The following is a 23317-nucleotide window of genomic DNA, read 5'->3' on the forward strand; positions in this document are numbered from 1 at the left end:
GATATGCTGCTTGGCATGATGGGCTCATCAGTCTGCCAGTAGGCAGCAGAGGCTCTCTGCAGGCTGGGCAGCTGGCTGATAGCAGACTTGGGACAGTCCATGTTCCCTTCCTTACTGGGTGAAGAGCCCTGCTGGCCTGCAACCTCTGCCTTCTCTGTCCTTATATCCTCCTTGATCATGGTTTTCCTCTTGATTCTAAGACGCTTCTATACTGTCTGCTTGATTCTGGCTTGTATCAATCTCATCTCTACGCTCCCACAGGCTTTTTATTTCCACTTTTCCATCCTATTTGAACCTGCAGCCCATGTTGTCTGCCTCTTTTGGGCTAATAGTGACTGATACATCTCAGCAAGGCCTTCCCTCAATAAAAACTGAGGCAACAGTGTGCATGGGTCCTTTTTGCACGTGCAATACCATTCTCAGCTCTGAGGGGCCCACTGTCCAGCATCATTTGGAGGGAAAGGGCAGGAAACCTTTTAAAGCAAGGTTGGTATGACTGTTGGGCTGCAGGTCAAGTTTATGAGCGGCACATCAAAAAGGGAGAGCCCCAAGATTTAGCAGCACTGTGGGTGGGAACCCAGCTGCATGCCAGGGAGGGATGCACAGCATGGAGGGAGCTAAGGGGAAAGGTGGTTCTGACCAGCCCTGGAGAGCCCAGCCTTGGTGTCAGGCCTGTGGGAGGTGCAGGTGGGGTGCTGGGGGGCAGTGAGAGCACAGAGCACACCTTCCCTCTTCTTCCCTCTGTTCTCTCCCTTTCATTCATCCCTCTTTTCAGCACTCCTTTTCTTTTCTTCCTCTCTCCCTTTGGTCTCACATGAACCTGTTCCTTCCTTTCTCCCCCTTGTTCCCTTTCATTTTTTCTCCCCACTTTTACTTCCTAACCCCGTTTCTGTACCATGACACAACAATCACTCTCCCTTGAGTCATCCTTACTTCCCCCCAACGTCCCCTAGCACTCTGACGTCTTTCCCCCATCCTCCCCCCCATCTCTGACGGACACGGTCCTCTCACCCCACTCGACCCTCCTCCTTTATAAAGGGATTTTCCTCTTTTTAATCCACCAGCCCACCGTTGCAACCTCACCACTCGGCGCACCGAGAGGGGAACAGCCACCTTTGCGCTTCACTCCCACCCCCTGCGGGCAGATCCCTGGTGGGGGCACGGCCCCCGGGCTCAGCCCCGACAGCGCCCCAGGGATGGACGGCCGGGTCGCCGGATCCCAGGTGGGGCGGCGGGCGCAGCGCAGCGGTCTCGGCTCCCCGACGGTGCGGCGGGAGGGAGCGGAGCGGGAGGCGAGGAGAGGGTGCGCGGCCGGGCGGGGCGGGCGGAGCCCCGAGGAGCTCCGCGGAGAGCGGCAGGTAGGGCGGCTCCGCGGGATGGAGCGAGGGGTTCCCGCGGAGCCGTCGGGGTGGTGGGAGGCTGTTGCCGGAGCTGCTGGGGGGAGGCGAGCGCGGAGCGGGCGGGTGAGAGCTGAGAAACGCGGGGAAGACTGGGGGGGTCGCCCGGGAGGGGCTCCGGGCTGTAGGTCGGGGAGCTGGTGTTTGCTGTCCTCCGACAGCTTTTGCGCTTTCCAGATGAAAGCGCGATCGTGAATTGAGCGGTACTTTTAACGCTGGGAAATTAAGCCTGTCACTAAAAAGAAAGTGGAGATTTTTAAATACAGGAGGGGGCCGAGGGTGGAAAAGATGCAGCATTCCAATACGTCAAAAGATACCTTTTGTTGTTGTTACTTCTGTGTAGTTTTTATATTCTGACTAAATAGAGACTTCTGTAACAGACCACATGGCCAAGCTCTTTTCTACTATTCCATGTACCAAGCTATTTCTTGTCTAAAGAGTTCTAACAGCGGCAACTCCGTGACTGTAAGAATTCCGTATTCAGGAACTGATTTATAAGAATTGCATAGCTTTCGGCCATATCATTCACTTTCCATTGTAATCACAGGTTGCAGTTGTTGCTCGTTGCTCCACAGGCATTTCAATTGGCACGTAAGCTTAATTTCAGTTACATCTGAAATGCTCGTTTAATAAATTCACCACAACAGCCTTTTCAATAACGATCTGAGTTTTCTTTGTAGATTGATTCTGAAAAGCATCTTGCTAGGTTTGCTAAACGCAGACATATTATTGCATTCTCTCCAGCAGCCTTAATGAAATAACGATCAAAAAAACCAGTCAGGACTCCAACATGCCTTTCCATGTGGAGGGACTGGTGGCCATAGCTGTGTTTTACCTGGCTATCCTGGCAGTTGGGATATGGGCTGCTTGGAAAACCAAGAACACCGGCAGCGATGGAGATCGCAGCGAAGCCATTATCGTCGGCGGAAGAGACATTGGCTTGCTAGTTGGTGGATTTACAATGACCGGTATGTAAAAGGTCTTTTTTCCTCTTCTTTTTTTATCCCTAACCAGCATATAGCTTGTTAGTTTTCCATCAGAGTGAAAGAGAACTATAGCCTGTACACTAAATAATGCATAGTGGAGGATATACCTATATTTTGTTCCCCAATTGCTGCTGAAGTTGTTTAGTGAACGAAGTGTAGCATCTAGATAAAAACAACAAACTTTTTAAAATTGTACAGAAAGAATGTGTTTCATATCTTACTCACTGCTTTCATATTCATTTGTAGATCGGGCATGTTTGGAACAGAAATAAAGGAGCTTTATAGACTAATAGGAAAACTAATTTTAAAATAACTGTTGCTGTTGTTAAAGCCATCCAAATTCATGAGTTATTTTTGCTAAGTCTGAGTAAAGCAAAATTTATATGTAAAAAAAGATGCGAGGCAGCATCAGTTCAGAATTAGTCTCACAAAGAAAACTGGCATAAATCTAAACTCTCAAGCTCACTGATTTCTGCAAACTTACTTTGTGAATTCTTTAACATCTTTTGTGGCATTTTGACAAAATAATACATTTCTGTGAAAATTAGTATCAGAAGGAAAAGCCTCAGTGAAGAATAAGCTCACTAATTTTCTTAGCAGTGCTGTTTGACTCCCAGAGCCAGTCGAACCTGATAAGTTGCATGGGTAAACAAAAGGTTTGCAGCAAGGTCCAAAATCTCAGCTCTTGAAGCTAACATCAGGGATCAGAACAAAAGTACATTGCAAGAAGAGTGAATTGGCCCACCATTTTTATTTAAGCAATATAATTTTATTTAAGCATGCTTCATTATTTTTTTTATATTCTAAATTAAATTCCGGCAAAGTGCTTTCAGTTCCCAAATTGAATTCATCAAGTTATGACTTTTGTTTTGTTTTCTCCTGTCTGGTTTTTCAAGATGCAATATATAGGAGATGCATAAAAACTTGGGCCAGGAATTTTGTGTTTATTTTTTCCATCACCCTGCAGAGTCATTTTGCTCATTGAAAGGTTGAATATTTAGATCATGAGTAAAGGATTCTTGTAAATGTCATTGAAGTTTGAATCCAGGTGTATGTTCTACTTTTACCACTTTGCTATAACATACTGGAGCACATCGGATGATGGTGCATCAGTAGCCATGTATTCATCAGCTACTGAAACTTCAGATATGACCAGATTCTACTCATGACAAGAACTAGTTTGTCTGTTTTCTGCTAAATCAAATGTTTTCAAGGGCACTGATACAAGAATATTTTGTGGAGATACTGCCTGCCACAAAGCTATAATCGTTAGATTGGAAAAGAGGAGATGAAATTATATTCTCCACAGAAGTGCCTATGATGAACTGCCTTGCCGGTGGAAGGAGGCATAAATTTGGTCTCCTTAATCCCATTTTACAGTAATACTTTTCATGAAAGGTGAAGAACAGATGAGACTTGAATTTGGGCTCCCTATATTACAGGCAATTTCTATAACCGCCAGAATTCACACCCACACACATTTGCCTCATTTCATGCCACCTCTGAAGATGACGTAGTGTATCATTTCTCTGGTAGAACATCAGATTGATCCTCAAGTTTTTGCTCAGATGGAACACTCACAGACTTTATACCATCAGGGTTTACATGCTTTCTAACCTCTGCCTTCATAAATACAGCAGATACAGTTTGAGACAGCAAGTAAATTCCGCTTTCACTTTGGGAGCACCTGGCATGTAGAGATAGGAGCTGTACGCACAACACGGCAGAACCAAGAACTAATTCAGTTTTTGTCTCAGCAACAAAAGTGAGTTGATTGGCATATGCCTTTTGTGAAAACATAACAAAACCATTGTTATGTGAGTGTAAGATGATCAAAATCCACAATAACTTTTACAAAATAGTTTCACGGTTCTTTAAAAACCGTAGGCTAGATTTCACGCATCACAACAGCATCTCCAGAACTAGATGGCTGTTCAGACATGCTCTTAATATGTCACAACTTGAGTTGTCTAAGCAAAGCTGGATTTTTAAAATATCTCCAGAAATGATATTTTTTATATGTACGTGAAATACTTTGGGTTATGAGATAAGGCTCAATTCTGTTTTTCTTGCTTGAGACAAATTCTCCTGTGTTCCATGTGTATTAGCTACAAAAACAGTTGTGTTTTCTAAGGCTGCTTGGTGGGGAGGATGGCAGAACTTAGGTTGTAAATTTAAAATCAAGTTGAAAGTGTAAGCATCATGACTTCATAGGATAGATTCAAGATTTGTAAGTATTTAGTTGATTTTCTGAATTGTATTTCAAAGCTTTAAAGTACGCCTTATGAATATGGACATATTTGGATTGGTACTATGATCCTGAGCAAACTGTTTTAGGAACTTGTTATTGGAATGCCTGAACATGAAGCCTATTGAAGGTTGAATGTGTCTGCAATTATCAAAAAAGAGTGAAAATCTTGAATTCTCAATGGATTACAACAGTTCTCCTAACATAGTGCTGCAGTAGGCAAGACTTCAATTCATATATTAATTTTTCATGAGTATATGTAAAATGTTGAATTAAATATAAATATTCCTTAATTTGTGGGGTGGCAATTTTAAGCAGTGATACCTGTGACAGACTTGAGGCTATCCTGATTTTAGTGGTTGAGATTGAACCCCAAAGGAAATGTTTGAAATTACGTAATCAAAATTCTTGCAAGTGCAACTAAAAATATCATAATCTATTGACAATATTTTTCATTTTACTTGGATGAAGCTTTGTATTGTTTCACAAAAGTAAAATAAATATGATCAGTATTACCAATATTATCAGTATGCTGCTTTTTTTTTTTTTTTTTGTAATCCCTGGGTTGGAAATTCCGTTTTATAGAACATGATGAGCTGATTCAATAATTTGTGTGTTTAGACAAGGGATCATTCACAAAGAAGTATCAGAAAATCTGTCTTATTAATATACATTGAAATATATAAAGATTTCTGAAATGTATTTTTATGTTCCTCATATGAACTAGAAACCAAATTATGCTCCATATCCTAAGTATTTGTCTGATTATTTGTAGGGCATTTGCTTTAAATGGACGTTTCTATTTGCAGCATTTTGGGGCCCTTCAGTTGGAAGGGAAAGAGAGGATTAAAACGGATTACTGCAAGTGTTTCTATAGATTATTAAATTTTATATTCCTTTTGTCTGATTTGGGGGGGGGGGGGGGGGGGGGGAAGAATTTCACAAAAAAAATTAACTTTAAATTGTGGCTTAAAAAACTGAGGATCAGAAAATTAATATCTAAGGATGAAATCCCTTCCTACCATATCCCATTATTTTCTTCCAAATGTATTTACTGATGACAGGGTAGCTCTTAACCCCCTGACAAAAAACTGTGTAACACCTTTCTAAAGCTCTGGGGTTCCTTGTAGATGTTCTAGAAGAGTTGTGTACATGCAAAAATTGATCAGCAGCTAATTTTCAAACTCCCTATCAAGAAAACAAATGATGAAATTATGAAAGAGTGCTAAATCCTCCATTCTAGCTTATTCACCAATACCTGTCCATGGGGCATCGTTCTCATCCCCGGCCAGGGGAGGGCAATGGCCCCTCCCACATCCTACAGGATTGAAATTGCTTGGTCACTTCCAGACAAAAATAAAGGAGCAAGGCACAGCATCCAAGTTCTCCTTGGAGAACAGAGACACTTTCAGTGTCAGCGTCAGGCAAATCAATGCCAGCCACCAAAGCCGCCTTGTACCACAGCAGGAGTTCTACTAGATATCTGTCCTTGCCTATGCGATTCTTCCTACCTGGAAGTGGGTGTCATTCATTCAGAATTCATTCTTCTAATTTTTCCAGGGAAACAGACATATACATATATATTTCTAAAAATTTACTCAGTGACTTTTGCTACGGTACGCAGGTGATCGTGACACAATCCGTAAGTATATACTGCTTGAGAAACAACAAGGAACACATATCCCAGGTGCACAGGGACTCTGGTAACCAAAGTATCATATTTCCAGCTGCTTCACTGCATTCACATTCTTAAGAAGCAAAAAATTCCAAATGTCTGATGATTTTCTATACACATTCTGTATCCCTGAATCTTCCTCTCAAGAATTAGTGTTCACCCATCTGCTCCATGTTGTTTCACATGGTCATCACTCGTCTCTGTAATGCACAGAAATTCTCAGTACTGAAAAGTCAGGGTATATAGTGTCACTCCTTTTGCTGAAGACATTCTCTGCATGCACATCCTGTGTACAAGTCCATTTCGATATTTCCAACAACAGAATGGTCCATTCCTGTCCTTCAAAATCCAGAATCGGATGCAATTGCAATGCTCAAATTTCCAGAGATCTTTGATTCCAAAGCCACGGTGTAATTTAACATCAAGTTAAAAAATACCATTTTGTTGTAGTTAAGAGGTATTACATGTAAGTGGAAGAGTAGTCAGATAGATTTACATTGAAGCTCTTTAGGATTTCAATTGTATCTCCGTTGTTTGTATCCTCCTCCACTTGTTTATCTAATACATCAGAAGTCTGAATATTGAGTAAGGAAATAACTTTCTTACAATTGTAAGTTTTTACACAGGAATTTTGAACTATGCATGTTGTGTAAGAAGGCAAAGATTTTGTGGCAAATCAAATTGGCTTTGCAAAAACGTAATGACTTGCCTGCCGTTCTTCAAACTACAGGCTCAGGTTCATAAAATTCGCTCATTATATATCTGAGGAAATAAAAGACTTTTTTGCATGGAATCTGCAAACAAAGAGATAAACTTCATTACATAATTCATAATCAATGATTTTTACAGATTCAATCACAGAACTATTCTGTGTTTGAGATTTTTGGTCAGACATGCTCAAGGTCCAAAATTCTCAAGCATAGGAACTTTTCTTTAAGGAAGCGAATTCATTAAGGGTCTGAGTTCAGTATATTAAAAATACTGGTGGTTTATATAGAAATGATAAGAAATATTAACGATGTTACAATCCTCTTCTAGAATATGCCTGCAGGGAGTGCAAAAATACATAAGTCAGTTTTTAGAACTTAAATAGCAGCACCATCACATACCTATATGGTGATTTCCCTATTAATGGGGCTGGGCCAGTTGGCAGGGCAGAGCTGCCACCATGATGCTGTAGGGATCTGGCTGCAGTATGGGTTGAACCAGACTGCACGTGGCCTGCAGGCTGCAGGTTGGACATGTCTGCATTAAATTACTGTATAATTTCAGTGCTCTGAGTTTTCTGAACTGGGATGACTTAATCATTACATGGTTATTCTTCCTTGCCTCTCCATTACCTCTTGCTTTCATTTGAACAAACTAAGGAAATGATCATGTTTCATGAGTTATTATGCTTCATTCTCTGTATGAAGGGGAACGTGGGCCCCACATGTTCACTGATTGTACAGAGTCATCTGGTTTCTCTTTCATATGCTTAAGTTGTAAATTTTTTTGGATTAGGACTACCTTCTATAAAAGGATGCTATGTCTGGTACTTGTATAGTACACATAGTAAAAAACAGCAGTATTATAAGTGATGACAATTTTGCTCTTCAGTGTGGAAGGTTTTTGTTCTCTGAGTGCATTAAGGGCTTTTCTACCTCTTCTTTTTCAGCCACATGGGTTGGAGGAGGTTACATCAACGGGACTGCAGAAGCTGTGTATGTCCCAGGCTACGGTCTAGCTTGGGCTCAGGCACCTATTGGATATTCCCTTAGTCTGGTCTTAGGTAAGCAAGGAAATGAAGGTGATACTCACTGATTTTGGAGTTCTGATGTCAAGGCCATCATCTGAAATAACATCAAGTGGGTTTGATGAAATGACACTGAGAAAAGCTGTTGCATTTTTGGTTTTTATTTTTGAATGTGTTGTTGTTCTTTTTTTTTTTTTAACTGTATATACTAGGTTTTATATATTCAGGGTTTTGTTTTTGTTTTGTTTTGCTTTGTTGTTTTTAAGAGCCTATGTAATCTGCAAAATATTACTGGCTTCTCTGATAGTGTCTAAATCTTGGACTTCAAATGCAGCAAATATCCTCACAGGTTAGGGAATTGCTTAAATTTTAGAAACTCTCCACTGAGAGACTAATTTCCAAATTTCATGCATGAAGTCTGGAGGAGAGCCATTTTGTTGCTGTAAAGTTGAACTAAATTTCTTTTTATATGTAGTGCGAAACTCAAAATCATGGTCAAAGTGAAAATAATGAATCCTTCCATGTGCAGGTTCAGTGTGTAAAATACAGACAGTGCTGTAATTATTAATGTTCTGTTCTCTAATTCCCAAAATTCAATCAGACCTTCTTACCTTTCTCCAAAATAACAGCAATAATAAAATATCTTGTCATGTTTCAGCTGCATGGAGCAGCTCTCAACAGAAATATTGCCTTGTGAGCTATGATGAATGCTCTACAAAGCTGTCAAATACATGCTTTCAGGTTTTGAACAGATCATGGCCCTTAGACGAGTGCTGGTTCAACTGCTTAGAAAGGATATGTTTCCAGAAATGATCCTGTATTTTTCATCTTGTATTAATATGGCTGGTTTACTAGATTTTTGATACTACTTACCCTTGCAGTCTATTTTGAGCCTTTTCCTCCTGGTCCTCTCAGCTAGTCTGTGCTACTTTTTTCCCTTTTGGTTGCTTTTCTAGGTCTTCTTGCTCCTTCTATTTCTTCCTATATAACTCAGTTTCCCCTCAGAAACTATGGCTTGTCTTGGTTCTCCTCTGTTCCCAGGTGGAACAGATCCACATTGTATGTATTCCTCTCTGTTGTATGCAGGCCAGCTCTAGTTCCAATAGTAAATCCCATCCCTGAGAGGAGCTCCGAATCCTGTAAGGAAAACATTAATAGTAGAACTGCCTAGAGATAAGTTGATGTCATTATAAGGTCATAATGGTTATGATCGATCTGTGTCATTAAGTGGTCATTAGAATTATAGCCATAAGCATCTTCCAGGTTTGTAGCCGTTGTAGAATTGTCCCAAATCAATAGCCCACAAGAGGCTGAGTTAGTTACTCCCCTCATTTCCAGCTATTTACAAAGAAATCCAGGCTCCATCCTTGGTCTGATAAACATCGGCCTCTGCAGAGAAAAATTTTGTGCCGTGTGACCATACATCTCTCTTCAGAACACAGCAAGAAAAGCATTTCTGTATGCATGATGTGTACATGCAGATTTGGGAGGAGGTGTTTGTCCTTTAAAAATATATATAAATACAAGAACAAATAACAAAAGAAATATTATTGCTTCAGGCTGGAAAGATTTAAGATTAATTTAACCTTCCCACTAATTCAATAATCTGCTGTATTTTTTCTAATTTTTCAAGTTCCAATGGTTAGAACATCTCCTATTACCTTTGATGGATGTTTGAATAGTCTAATAGGTTATGCTACCAGTGACTATTTTTTTCCTGCTTTAGTTGTATTTTGTAATGATGATGTAACAAATAGAATAGGTATAGGAATCATGAACAATGAAAAAATAGAGGAAAAGTTTCTGGAGGCCTTCTGCATGTAAACTACTTATCTAAAGACAGCATAATACAAAGGGCATAAATTGTGATTGGTAAGCTAGAGCTTTCTGTTCAGGGAAGTTAATGAATTGAAGAAATATCAGGCACAACAGAGGTATATGGAAAATCTTCTGTGCAATACAACAAATAGATTCCCTATGATGAAGAACCTAAGGATCTCCAAATACTGTACAGTTGATTTTATTAGGGTCTCCCTGATTTTCTAGTGTAGTATGGATTGCATTTCAGCAGTGTTATTGTGAGAGAAGTCTTCTTATCATCTGTAGGCTTCTGATGTCAACTACAAAGATTTCTGTAGAGTGTCTATTTTGATTTTAGTGAGATTTATCCCTTTTTTCTTTTTTTTTCCCCCAGACAGAAAGAATTTGACAACTGTATATTAGAAATTAGTTAGGAATGTGAGGACTTTCCACAGTTACTCAGTACATACATGAGCCAGGCGGAGCAGAATTGTGATACATCAAATGTCCTGAAAGTGCACAGAAATAAGCGCATGACAGATGTTCAGGGAATCTGACACCTGCAGAGCCCAGAAAGCATTTGACCTATCCTGCAGGTGTAGTAATGTTGATCTAAGCGTGAATTATAAATCTGAGTTGTCCTGAAAGGTTCAGTTTTACTGAGTGCATTCTATGCCATGTGTGAACCCGTATTTCTGATCCAGATTCCCAGATTGTTTTATTTCTGGTGTAGCTCTATGTAAAAATAAGACCTATACCCATGCTGGGTTCTTCTCTATGTATGAACAGACTTTGGTACCAAAGACATTCCCTTAGGCTGATCTAAACTGAGACAAAACTCTGACATCATCACAGTGGAAATCAAGTAAACTGAACCAAAAATATTAATTTTTTTTTTCCATTACTATATTACAGACATAAATAATGTGATTTTGCTTATGTAAATCTATGGTTAGATGTAAAATGAGAGATCCTAGGAAATATTTTACTTGTACTTATTTCTTTAAAGAAACAAAACACAGTAATACTGATATTTTTATACCTTTACTTGACAATCAGTGTTTTACCCCTTAATGTCAGTGCATTACTCCACTACAGTTGGTGTCTTGTGCTACTTTTCTTTGCAGGTGGTCTGTTTTTTGCAAAACCTATGCGATCCAAAGGCTATGTGACAATGCTAGACCCTTTTCAGCAGCTTTATGGAAAAAGGATGGGAGGACTCCTGTTTATTCCAGCTTTAATGGGAGAAATGTTTTGGGCTGCTGCCATCTTCTCTGCCTTAGGTAAGGAAACATCATTTTAAAAATTAACTTGAAATAGGTGTAAGGGATTAAGAAAATTAGAAATGCATAAAAAATGGCTTTAAATGTTAGCTATCTTAGCCAAACAGCCCAGAGTGTGGCAGTTGTCTCAGACCTACGGTAAACAGTAGTTGTACACAATAATGGTACCTCATTGATTACTTTGGTAGTGGAAAGACATATCTAGATGTTTAAAGAGAAATCCAGACTTCTTCCTTGAACTGTTACTTTTGAAAATGTACCTTGAAGTGGTTTCTTGTCAAAACAGCATGGAAAGATTGAGCAACAAATTTACTTTAACAGAGAGGGTGAGGTGAATGATTGCAAGTATCCCTTTTGCATCACGGCTGCCCCAGCTTCTCTTCTGTACCACTGAGATCACAGGGGACAGACAGAATTTTGTGAAATATATGGAACATCATTGCCAATGCATCTGAACAAAATAATCCTTTACATAAAGAGGGTCTAAATAAACACAGCTTTCCATAGCACAAATAATAGAAGTAAAACAAGGTTCAGATAAATACATTTAAGTATTATTCAATTTGACTGGCTTTCCTCTTGACAAAATAAAGAAAATACTTAGGATTCAAGAAAGGATGCAGAGAATTAGTGGAACTGTGACTCAATAGAAAATCACTCAACTACTCATCCAGTCCTGAAAAATAAGTCAGTTTCCAGGGTTTTTAATTATATTTCAGTTTTGAATTTAGCAATCCCTTCAAGAACCGAGAAAGTCCTTGAGCTGAAGCACCAGTAGTTGACTTTTACCAGCTAATCATACTCATAGTGCACATGCATGTGGTAATGCTTTCTAGCACAGCTATTTTAAACAGAAAATAAACTTTGAAGGTACTCTCCAACTGTGCTCTGATGAACTGCAAAGCAATGGGGAGCTTGTTTACCACAATTTCATCACAAAACCCTTAAAGGACTAAGAACAAACTACACGCTGAGGTGATAGGAGTTGAATAGCTTGAAGAACTCTTTAAGTATTTAAAATATACTTTCTTTTTGATTGAGGACAAGCTAATATGTGATATTTCAAAGCAAATGGTGTGAATGCCTTTCTTGGAGCTTCATATTAACCACTGATGGCTAAAGACTATAAAGGTCACAGAGAGTTATAATTTAAACTGTTCTGTGAATAGACACACTTGTATTACAACCCCTGATTTGCACACCTATCTTCACTGATGCATTCTTCATTTGCTGATCTTCTCATGATTCCTGGCTTGGCAGGGCTGTAGAAGGGAAAGACAGGACTTCCAACTTCTGCAAGATTTTTGAACCTGTAATTCTGAAACACCAGAATCTTGAGGGCTCATTGTACAACAAAAAGCTACCTGTCAGCTCTCTGCAACTCTTACATACTACATGTTACTCTGGGTGTTACTGCCAGATACTTTCCACCCACGTGTTCAAGAATATCCACCTGCTGTACCGTAAGGACTAGAAGTTAAGTCATTCTAGGATATTTCATCTAAATTGACCTAATTGGAAGGAGATGAATTTTTAAAATGATGTGTTAAAATACTACAATCATTTGAAATAGCTAATATATCTATGGGAAGTATACAAACACCTTGACAGCTATTGGAAGCACAGTACAGAACACAAGCAATTTGGGATGTTTCTAGAGTGCTCTGATAATTGCATGACCGATTAAGGGAGATGAGGAAGAGAGTTGCTCTTCTGAGCCTAATACTTGCAAACACGGAAGAATTAATTAGTTAGGGATGTAAAAGCCAGAGGCAACCTTGGGTGTAGTGTTCTGAAGATGATAGAGTTTAGAGACCTGAGAGAAAGGAACAAGGCAAAAAAGCAGGACCACAGCAGCAGATTCCAGGAGTTTGGTCTCTTCTGGCATCTGCTTGGAAGAATCCCTTGGAAGATGACAGTGAGATTCAGGAGAACTGATTGATATTCAGGGATCACCTCCTCTAAGCTTCAAAACAGTCCACTCTGACAATCATGAAAACAGGAAAGTGTCAGAAGGCCTGCATGGATGAAAAAGAAGCTGCTGTCTACACATATATAAAAAGGAAGCATTCAGGAGGTAGAAGAAGGAGCGAGGGACCTGGAAGGAATATGAAGATGCTGTCTGAAAATACTAGGATGGGGTCTGAACAGCCAAAGTCCACCTGGATTTGAATATGGCCATAAAGAGCAACAAGAGTTGTCCCTACAAGTACACAAATTAAAGTAATGTGTAGGTCAACCAAGCCTTTTGATGCTGGCTCCCATAATATGTGCATAGACAAACTAAGTGGGCAGTGAGGAAGATGAAAACTTAGCAAGCTGCTGAGCACAGAGGGCTGTGACCAGAGCATGGAGTCCAGCTGGTGGCCAGTCATTCACCAGAGTACCCTGGGGGTCAATAGTGCGCTGTGTAACAACTTCATTAATGACTTGGGCAACGGGATCCAGTTCCTTCTCATCACTGTGTGACATACACTAACATAGTGTTGTTTTTGTGTTCTTGTTTTTTTATTTCCTTTTTCCATAGGTGCCACAATAAGTGTGATCATTGACATTAATATCAATCTTTCAGTCATTATTTCTGCCCTGATTGCAACTCTGTACACTCTTGTGGGTGGGCTTTATTCTGTGGCCTACACTGACGTAGTTCAGTTGTTCTGCATCTTCCTTGGGCTGGTAAGTTTGGTTTTTTTCACTTTCTTGAAAATTTTGCCTTGAGCTTTATGACAAATAACAAATGCAGAGACCTATTGCTCAGCTGAAATTCTGGAATTGTGGCTTCTCTCAAGGTGAGGTGAAGGAATATCTCCACTTACAGACCAATGGTTTTAAAAAGTCTGTATTTGCATCAGTATACAGCCCATACTTTGGCAATACTGCTGACACGAGGCACAATTCTTGTCTTTCTTCCTACCAGTCTGATAGGGCACTCTTTTACTTTTCATTCTGAGTATGTCTCTAATTCAGAACAGGACTAGAGAAGATTGACTGTCTGTCCATAAGGCGGTAGCTAAAGCAGTGGAAGGAGGCATCAGATGCAGAGAGCAGTCAATAAAGCAGTCCAGAAACACTGGAACTGGACCTGTACAGCCAGCATTCTCCAGTTTCTCCTTGCTATAGCTATCACCTATGCAGCTTAGATAACCTTCTGCTGTAAATCATCATCTGGGTTTTTTATCATTTCCCTCCACTAGCCTTGGAGACTGGGGAGTCTCACAAGATGACCGTGCTGTCTGAATATGGTGTTATGATTCACCTATCAGTTATCAGTGATATGACAGTGGGTTGCCTTCCCCTTACTTACTGCTATTCCTTGAATGTACTCAGAAAAACATCAGTGCAGCAGGGGTCAGATCACAAGGGTGCAGTCAAAGAAGCTGCTTGTTTTTGCTTGCCAGTGCTAGTAATAGATTGTCACAGGTGTGCAGAGATCTGAGACAGGCTGAAATAGAAAGGGTGGCTCAAGGTGTTGGAGCTGAATGACACCTTGGGGACCCTGCATTGATTCTCTGCTTTCACCAGAGTTCTCATGCAGCCCTAGGGAAATTGCTTCTGCCAGAGCTTGCACAGATGGCTACTAACTAACCTTGTGTGAGACCTCACTCTGTGGTGTCCTACTGTGAGGCCTGTAACCTTATTTGCAGAAGTGCTAAGCATTCCCATTTGTAACTGACTTCATGGGAATTGTGCTAAATACTCTGACAAAGCAAATACAAGTTCCAGCTGGCCACCTCCAATGAGAAGTTATTCCAGAACAACTTCTCTCACACTTCTTTTCTTCATCTGCACAGTGGGGTAAATGCTGTCTCCTTCCCTGAGGTGCATGTTAGCATTTGTGAACCATTCAGTTTTCACAGATGGTGTGCATTACAGAAATTCCCCAAATAAAGTAAATCACTCATGCACTACTACAGACCCTCATTCTATGGGAATAGCAACATGAGCCCATGATTAAAGTCACCATGAACAGGGAGGGGAAGACAAACAAAAGTGGTATAGCGGTCTTTTAAATGCTTGGATCTGTAATTTTAGTAGTGTTCTTTTAATCCAGATTGGTTTCTTCACGTAATTTCCCTTTTAAAATAAACAGTATCGCTGTCATGTAGAAAGAACTGTATTCATAACCTTAGGAGTGATGAGAAGCTTCAGATAGCACTTAAACAGGCATGCTTAGGTGAGGGATTTCAGATGAGATAGGACACTTTCACAGCAAGTGTCACAGCAGATGTGACAGGCTTGGTGTCCAAGCTTCCCCTCCAGACTTTGGAGCAGTTTGTGTACCCACTGGCATAGAGTATTACTGCCCACTACTCTTAATGTCTCTTCCTTACTGGAGACATGATACTTGTTCTAATCACTTCTGTTCCCTGCGCTGGCTCTTCATTTCAGACAAAATCTCATCCTTATGTCTTCATAAACCATATCCCAGTATAGGTAATCACATACTTCCCTGGTTTTCTCCTTCCAATCCCAGATAGTTTCCTTCCTACCCTCTTCTCCTCTACCCACATTTGCAACACTCAGCTCCAGTCTCTGACTTTCTTTTGCCCAGTCATTCTTTGCCTGATTCTGTATTCTGTCCCCAACTATTTGTCTCTTCATCTCAACTGTATTATTAGTTCTTCGTTCTAAAATCTTTGCTGTCATATAGGAGTACTTTTTTTTTTTTTTTTTTTCTTCTGGTTTCCAATCCCATGAGTTCCAGATCCTTCTAATACCTCTTCTTCCCTGAACTACTCACAGCATAAGGCCCCAAAATCTGTTTCACTTCCACAAGCCATTGTTTTATTTTTGCTCCATTCACAACAGTGAATTTCCTACTCCAATTATTAACAGCTCAGAGAGGACAATAGGAGAAAATTCAAGACTGCGTCCATGTTAGCAAGTTGTACAGTGCCAAGGTAAAAATAAAAGATCATCTGTTCTATTTTAATGTTGATACAGTCCTGGCACTGTTTTGGCCCATGCCAGGTAGTACTCTCCCAGATAATCCCCAGGATCAGGTCAAGGCTGTTCTGTTTGACAGGAAAAGGGAGTCTATATGTATGGAAATATCAGTGATGTGTAGAACCAGAGAAAATGTCTTGATTAGTTCTGTTTACTAAGATAGTGGTAGTCTTTGAGATCACAAAGAGCTATATTGTTGTCAGGAGCTGGAATGGATTACAAAAGCTAGTAATGTGTTTGCAACTCCCTATTAAATCCTGGGCTGTATCTTGAAGGCTGCAGATGGACCTTCAGAAATTTTCCCTACCAAAAATCTCAGCTGAATATGTGCAAACTACAGCTCTTCATAAATTCATCACTTTGACATGTTTGAGATTTGAGATTCACAAAGAAGAATGAAAAATCCACGTCATCTTTCTCTGCGAATTAAAAAAAAATAATAAAAAAATAGAAGAGTATTAGTATCCTATCATTTTAGCAATGTTTGTCTTTCCCTCAAAATCTCTTGGAGATGGCTAAAACATTTTGGTGATATTTTGCAGAAAAGCCTAAGCAAACATTGAGAAGGGAAATTTTCTTCCCAGGTGCTTAAATTGGAAAAGTTTAATATGTAACTGAGAAACTGTATTTGATAAACAACTTGATAAGCAACTTGCTGCAATAAACAGCAATAATTCATGTCTTCTTCACAAACTGATACAGTAATTGTGCAACAAGGTAGAGGAAGATATTTGAAATTTCACCTCCTTGCACCTCTGTGCATTTACACATGTTCATTTGGGCTATAGTAATCTGCATAATTTTGGTTATCACTAAAGGCTTTCAGGGTGCTGTGCTTGCAGTTGTCTATTCCATGGATTACTAAGCCTGGTTTTCTTCTTAGTAGGAAGTGCCAAGGTCCTCCTCACAGGGAGTTAATGAGTTGAAAAATGAACTGGATGACAAATACACAAAAAGAGTGTTGGTGAAGAAAACCCATCCTCTGGTAGAAACTGTTTCACAATTGATTTTTTGGCTCAGATCAAAACAGCCAAGAGCTCAGAGTAAAATTATTCTCAAGGTAGAAAAGTACTATAACACACTGGGTATTGTAATACACTGGAGTATTCTGGAGCAAGAAAGATGCTCCAGCAGCATCCCTCTCTTGCCATGATACAGTTTTCGTAGAATCACAGAATCATAGAATGGCTTAAGTTGGAAGAGAACTTAAAGATCATTGAGTTCCAACCCCCTGTTGTAGGCAGGTCTGCCCCCCACCAGCTCAGCTGCCCAGGGATGAAGCACCACAGTTTCTCTGGGCAGCTGCACCAGTGCCTCACAGCCCTCTTTTCCCATTAGAAGCATAAATTCTACATTTTCTTGATTTCAAATGAAATTCCCAAGCTTTTAGGTTTGATGCCTTGTGCTTGTATACTCACAAATCCTGTTGCTTTTGCTGCAGGTTTATATGTAGATGTTTCTCTGCAATGCAGTCCAAGAAAGGGTGTAAAGACTATGTGTAGAGCTAGGGAAAATATAGTGAATATGTACAAATATGCTTCTCCTGCTGATGGTATGACTTCCACTGATAAATTTTGTCCTCACACTCATACTGTCCAGGAAAAAGGTAAAATATCCAGTACTTTCTGGAGTTTGGAGGTGTTCTGGCATATTTTCTAGCTATTCTGCAAGTCAGCTTGACATTTGATCTGCAGCATGCAAGAAGAGAAATAGACCAACACTTATAGGTTTATCATGCCTTCATTAGACCTGAACAAACTATTATTCTTTGGTTACAGTGGATCAGCGTACCCTTTGCATTGTCCAATCCTGCAGTGACAGACATTGGTTTCACAGCTGTGCATGAGGTGCACCAAGCACCTTGGCTCGGAACTATTGGCTCACTTAACATTTACACCTGGCTGGACAATTTCCTTTTGCTGGTAAGTGATGGCTTATATTAAAGACTGAAGCACCTTAGCACTGTGTTGTTGTAACAGCTAGAAAGAGCAGAATCTAGTTAAGAGTTTCCAGTAACATGAAAACTTCTATCTTCTTCATTCCTGTTAAATACATAGATCACTCTGAAAGTAATGCCTCCTATTTATTTCCATGGAAACTAAAACAGATACAAAGAGCACAATGACACTATTTGATAGAACAAATTCTCAGCCACAAAACACTCTTTTTCAACACAGTCACCACCATCAGCTATGCATTTTCACCAGCTGTGAACAAGAAGCCTGCATGCTGCACTCTGCACCAGTGGAACTGACTCACTGTCACTGTCATCACTGCTGAAACACACCACCCACTGCATCACTGCTCATATCCGTGGTTTGTTCTCTGTAAATGCAAGTGTCAGTGAATGCCAGTGGGTGTCATTTTTTCCTTTTTCCTTTCCTTCCATTTTTTCCTTGCATTTCTGAACATTTGAATGATTTCGGAGAAATACCAGTAGAATACTGTAGCACAGCTGTCAATATCAGCATTGTCAGGAAGACTGTTTAAATATTGTCAGACTGAAAGATTTGCCTTATGCTAAAATTAATTAAAAATGTGTGGCTAACACTTAAGTGATGTCATTCTTGGCAAAGAAAGGCAATAAATACATTATACAAATGATTAAATATGCCTTAGGTGTAGGTGATGTAGAAAGAGCTTTGCAGAGATGGATGGATGAATTCACCCGTGCCAGAATGAGCTGAGGGTTTTCATTATTTAATACTCATTTATTACACATGGGATTGGTGGTTATTAAGTGCTTTCCATTAGAAGGTCTAGCAACACATGCTAACATTTTCCATTCTCAATGTCCCTGGGCAACTTTAAAATGTTTTTATTATCATATTCTAGTTTGGGATTTCTTTCTATTTTTTTTTTCCTAAATAACCTCAGCCAAAAATCCTCAGAGTTTTCTGACAATACAGCTAGTAAAATGCAACATTTTATCCAGCATAGGTTGCTTAGAGATTCTTAGAGAGTCAAAATATGACACTAGCACACGTGGCTGAATTCTGTACCATAAGGCTGAAGGTTTCATTTCTGCTGATGACCAAAGGAAAGCTCTGATGCTGCCAAATTGTGACACATTTCCTTTTCATCCTGTTTGTTTCGTTACATTTCAAGAAATTTACACGTGCTTGGAAAGCTTTGTTAAAATAATGTTATTAAGGCTGTACAGGGAAGCACTCATAAATAGTGTGCCAAAATCTGAGTTGCTTGTGAAGCATTCATTTGGTCCCTTGTGTGCGTGAAGCATATATGAAACACCTGTATACACATGCTTAGGAATAAACACCTCCTGCCTCATTTATCATGTTAAACTAGACTGTGCACTTTTAGTGAGCGGTTTGCTTTGTTCTCTTTCTGCAGTGCTTAGTCATAGGCATTTATTTACTTAGTGGAGCCTACTCAAATCCTGCTCTAAAGAGAGGAAATTAGCATGTTTTTTCAGCTTTTGATAATAGTCTTTTATGTTATATTTTGTGGGTGTAATTTTAAGTCTCATCTTCACTGTTACATCCACACAAGAGAAGGGTTGCCACCATTAAAAAAAAAAAATAATTAAAACAACAGCAGAAAAAAACCCCACATTCTTTTACTACTTCGTCCATAACTTATATTGGTATCATAATTGGTTTAGATAATGAGAGGAACATTTTTCATATTCTCATGTTGAATACATACAGAACTTGTTGCTTGTTTAGATAGTTATATACATTCATAGAAGGAGATAAAATCTTGCTTTCCAATCCTAATTAATGCAATTCTGGGGGGGAAAGGATGCTGGCGGTCAAATTCTGCAAATATGAGATATGTCAATAGTATTTTTATAATTTTTTGGTAAGGCTTTATAAAATATTTACAGAGCTCACAATGCTTTAGGATTACAGAAACTATGTAGCATTGTTTCTAACTGTGCAGAGTGTAAGTTCGCTAAAAGAGTGGGATTTAAGTGGGCTTACAAAGATCTAACATTACCTGTGAGAATGGAGGTTACAGCTGTTACTATCTGACAGATAAGCCATAAATGAAAAAGCAGCAATGAGGCATTCAAGTGATGCTTCTATGTGTTCTCTATATGATGATAGCAAAGAAATCTGGTGTCAGCTCCCAGTAATGGAACACTGCTTATTGTGTTTGCAGACATTCGGAGGTATCCCATGGCAAGCATATTTCCAGCGAGTTCTTTCCTCATCTTCTGCCACATATGCTCAAGTTTTGTCATTTCTGGCTGCTTTTGGCTGCATTGTGATGGCGATTCCTGCAGTACTCATCGGCGCGATTGGAGCATCCACAGGTGAATTATTAAAAAAATGAGTAATATAATAAGTGTGTGAAAATCTCACATTACACAGGTAACATCATTGATCAACCCATGACTTCATCAACAGGAGACTGCACTGAAAAATACTTTTAGAGTATGTTTTTCCCAAGGGAGGTTGCTCCATTGTGGTGGTTCAACAACAAAGGATAACTAAGCTCCACTACATTGCTCTGTCACTCCCGACCCTCAAATAACAGGAGCAGAAAATAAAACAGAAAAAAGTATATAGTTTGAGACAAGGGCAGAGAGAACACCCACCAGCTACCACCACAGGCAGAATGAACTCAGTATTGGGAGATTAATATGATTTATTGCCTATTGATAGTAGACTAGAGCAGTAAGAACTAAAAGCAAGCTAAAATCACCTACTGATGTTACTGACGTTAATGAGTGACTAATAATGTTACTCATAATACACTTGTGTCTATATTTCAGCCTGGAACCAGACTGAATATGGTGTTCCTGACCCTATTGCTAATAAAGAAGCGGATATGATTTTACCAATTGTGCTCCAGTATCTTTGCCCAGTCTACATCTCATTCTTTGGCCTCGGTGCTGTATCTGCTGCTGTCATGTCATCAGCTGACTCTTCAATTTTATCAGCAAGTTCTATGTTTGCTCGGAACATTTACCAGCTCTCATTTCGGCAAAATGTGAGATTGTATTTCCATTTTTACTTTTAGAGAAAATTCTCAGTGAGAGACCTTTACTAGGTAAAGCATAGACTGCCTTATGTTTCACTTAGTGAAACATTTAATCCATGTTCCTGCCTCTGACTAGAAAAAGTACAGTATTTCTTTGCTAACAGTGTATTGACTAAACTGAAGGTTTAAAACGTTCATGGTTGTGAGTGGTGAAACAGTTGAAAAAGATCATGAAAAGCAGACTTCAAGTGTTTCCATGGAATTGCAGTTTATTCTAAATAGCTCCTAATTATTGTTGCAACCATAAGTTTTACTTAAATCCTTAATGAACTGAGACATCTTTCTGACTTACTGGTTTATTAGGAAATCACGTGGCACTCAAGAAAGGTGCAGAGTAGGCTTGTGGTCATAATTTTTCTTAGGAAATGGAGAAAAAAAAATTGGACACTGAAAGTTTTTTCTGATTGATCTATATTTATTTTATTTTCAAAAGTTATTTCTACAACTGTTGCTTTTTCTCTGACTCTATCAAATTTTTCCATGTGCACAAAGGTTAATGACTTTTTCAACCATAGCCCTTGTTTTTTTCTCCTATGCTTGAGATAGAATTATTAGCTTGCGAATATTGCTGAATGTCAGGCATCATTCCCTTTTACAATGTCACGACTTATACAGACTGTGTTCATAAATGAAAGCGTACACATACCACCATAACACTGCACTTTTTTTTTTGCAGGCCTCAGACAGGGAAATCGTATGGGTCATGAGAATCACTGTTTTTCTCTTTGGAGCATCAGCGACAGCAATGGCGCTGCTGGCATCATCAGTGTACGGCCTGTGGTACCTCAGCTCTGATCTTGTTTATATCATCATATTCCCTCAGCTCTTGTGTGTGCTGTTTATTAAAGGAACCAACACCTATGGTGCCATTGCAGGATACTTATTTGGCCTTGTTCTCAGAATAACTGGAGGAGAACCATACCTCTACCTTCAGCCCTTGATCTACTATCCTGGTTGCTATCCTGATGAAAATAATATCTACGTCCAGCGATTCCCATTTAAAACGCTTGCAATGCTCACCTCCTTCTTTACTAACATTATAGTCTCCTACTTAGCCAAATACTTATTTGAGAGTGGGACTTTGCCACCAAAGCTGGATTTCCTTGATGCTGTGGTTGCGAGGTACAGTAGAGAACATATGGACAAAGCAACACTTGTAAAGAGTGACAATATTGTATTAAATGAACTCGCACCTGTGAATCCACGACACAGTCTAACTTTGAGCTCAACTTTCACAAACAAGGAAGCCTTTAATTATGTTGATTCAAGTCCAGATCTGTCCAACACTGAAGATAATTAAAAAGCGTGGCACCCACAGACGAAACAATGCAAAACACAATATTGTACGAAGAATAGTAAGAGGCATTTTATGGAAAGAAAAGCAAAACTTAGGAATGAAATGCCACTGCACAATCTCTAATTGGTTCTACAAGCAGGAGCATCCACGGGCAGAACTCTTTCCTGTTATTATCTAACATGTTGGATTAGATCACAGAGTGTTTACTGAAAGATGCACTTAGATCCCATTCTTTTCACTCACAGCTATAAACTATGTAATTAAAAAATATATATTTACGATTGAAAATATAAGTAGCAGAAAAGTGCAACAGCTATTTAGGTAGGACATCATATGAAGAGATTATAATACAGTCAATCTGAAGTACTACAAGCCAACATTTTGTTGGCATAAAGTGAAAGTACATTGTCACAGCTGTAAGTGATTTATTTCTAAAGAACTAAATGCCTTTGCAAAGATGGATGGATAACTTCCCTAGGTTTTTGTTCTGGAATTTTTTTCCTCATAACAGATTTCAAAGAATGCAAATCTAGTATATTGTTATTATTTGCATAAAACAGCAGAATGTGCAAATAGTAACAAATTCTTTATAGATGTGCTGAACATCTTATACTCTTAAAAGAAGTTAAAATGAAATCAGCAGTTAAAGTGATGGTGTGCCTAATGTAAGATGACCTTTAAGCAAAGTATGTTACTGTAGATTTTCTTCTTTCCTGTGTTTAGTGGCTGTCACCAATGGAGGAGGATAAAAATTTTAAAGCAATAATTGGAGTTGAGAAACTCAACTTGTGAAAAAAAAAAAAAAAGACTGAACTTTTATAAAGTAAAAAGAACTTTTGTGGAAGGAAGCTTTATTTTGATTTATCACAAAACAATGAACAAACACTAAGCAAAGCAGTCTGACAACAGGCAATCATAGCAATGGAGGAAATATTA

At 39.2% G+C, this 23317-nt stretch overlaps 1 protein-coding gene across 1 annotated transcript; it reads left to right on the plus strand.

Moving 5' to 3' along the window:
- Positions 1 to 2187: 2187 nt before the first annotated feature.
- SLC5A7 (solute carrier family 5 member 7) lies at positions 2188 to 23090 on the plus strand. The gene is made up of 8 exons (XM_048935978.1): positions 2188 to 2365; positions 7964 to 8077; positions 10969 to 11124; positions 13652 to 13800; positions 17850 to 17993; positions 20200 to 20353; positions 20816 to 21033; positions 21761 to 23090. Exons 1-8 carry the CDS (start codon positions 2188 to 2190, stop codon positions 22382 to 22384), a joined length of 1737 nt encoding a protein of 578 aa, XP_048791935.1. The 3' UTR covers positions 22385 to 23090.
- Positions 23091 to 23317: the final 227 nt, after the last annotated feature.

This window comes from Lagopus muta, chromosome 1 (assembly GCF_023343835.1).
Source record: "Lagopus muta isolate bLagMut1 chromosome 1, bLagMut1 primary, whole genome shotgun sequence".
Taxonomy (NCBI): domain Eukaryota; kingdom Metazoa; phylum Chordata; class Aves; order Galliformes; family Phasianidae; genus Lagopus; species Lagopus muta.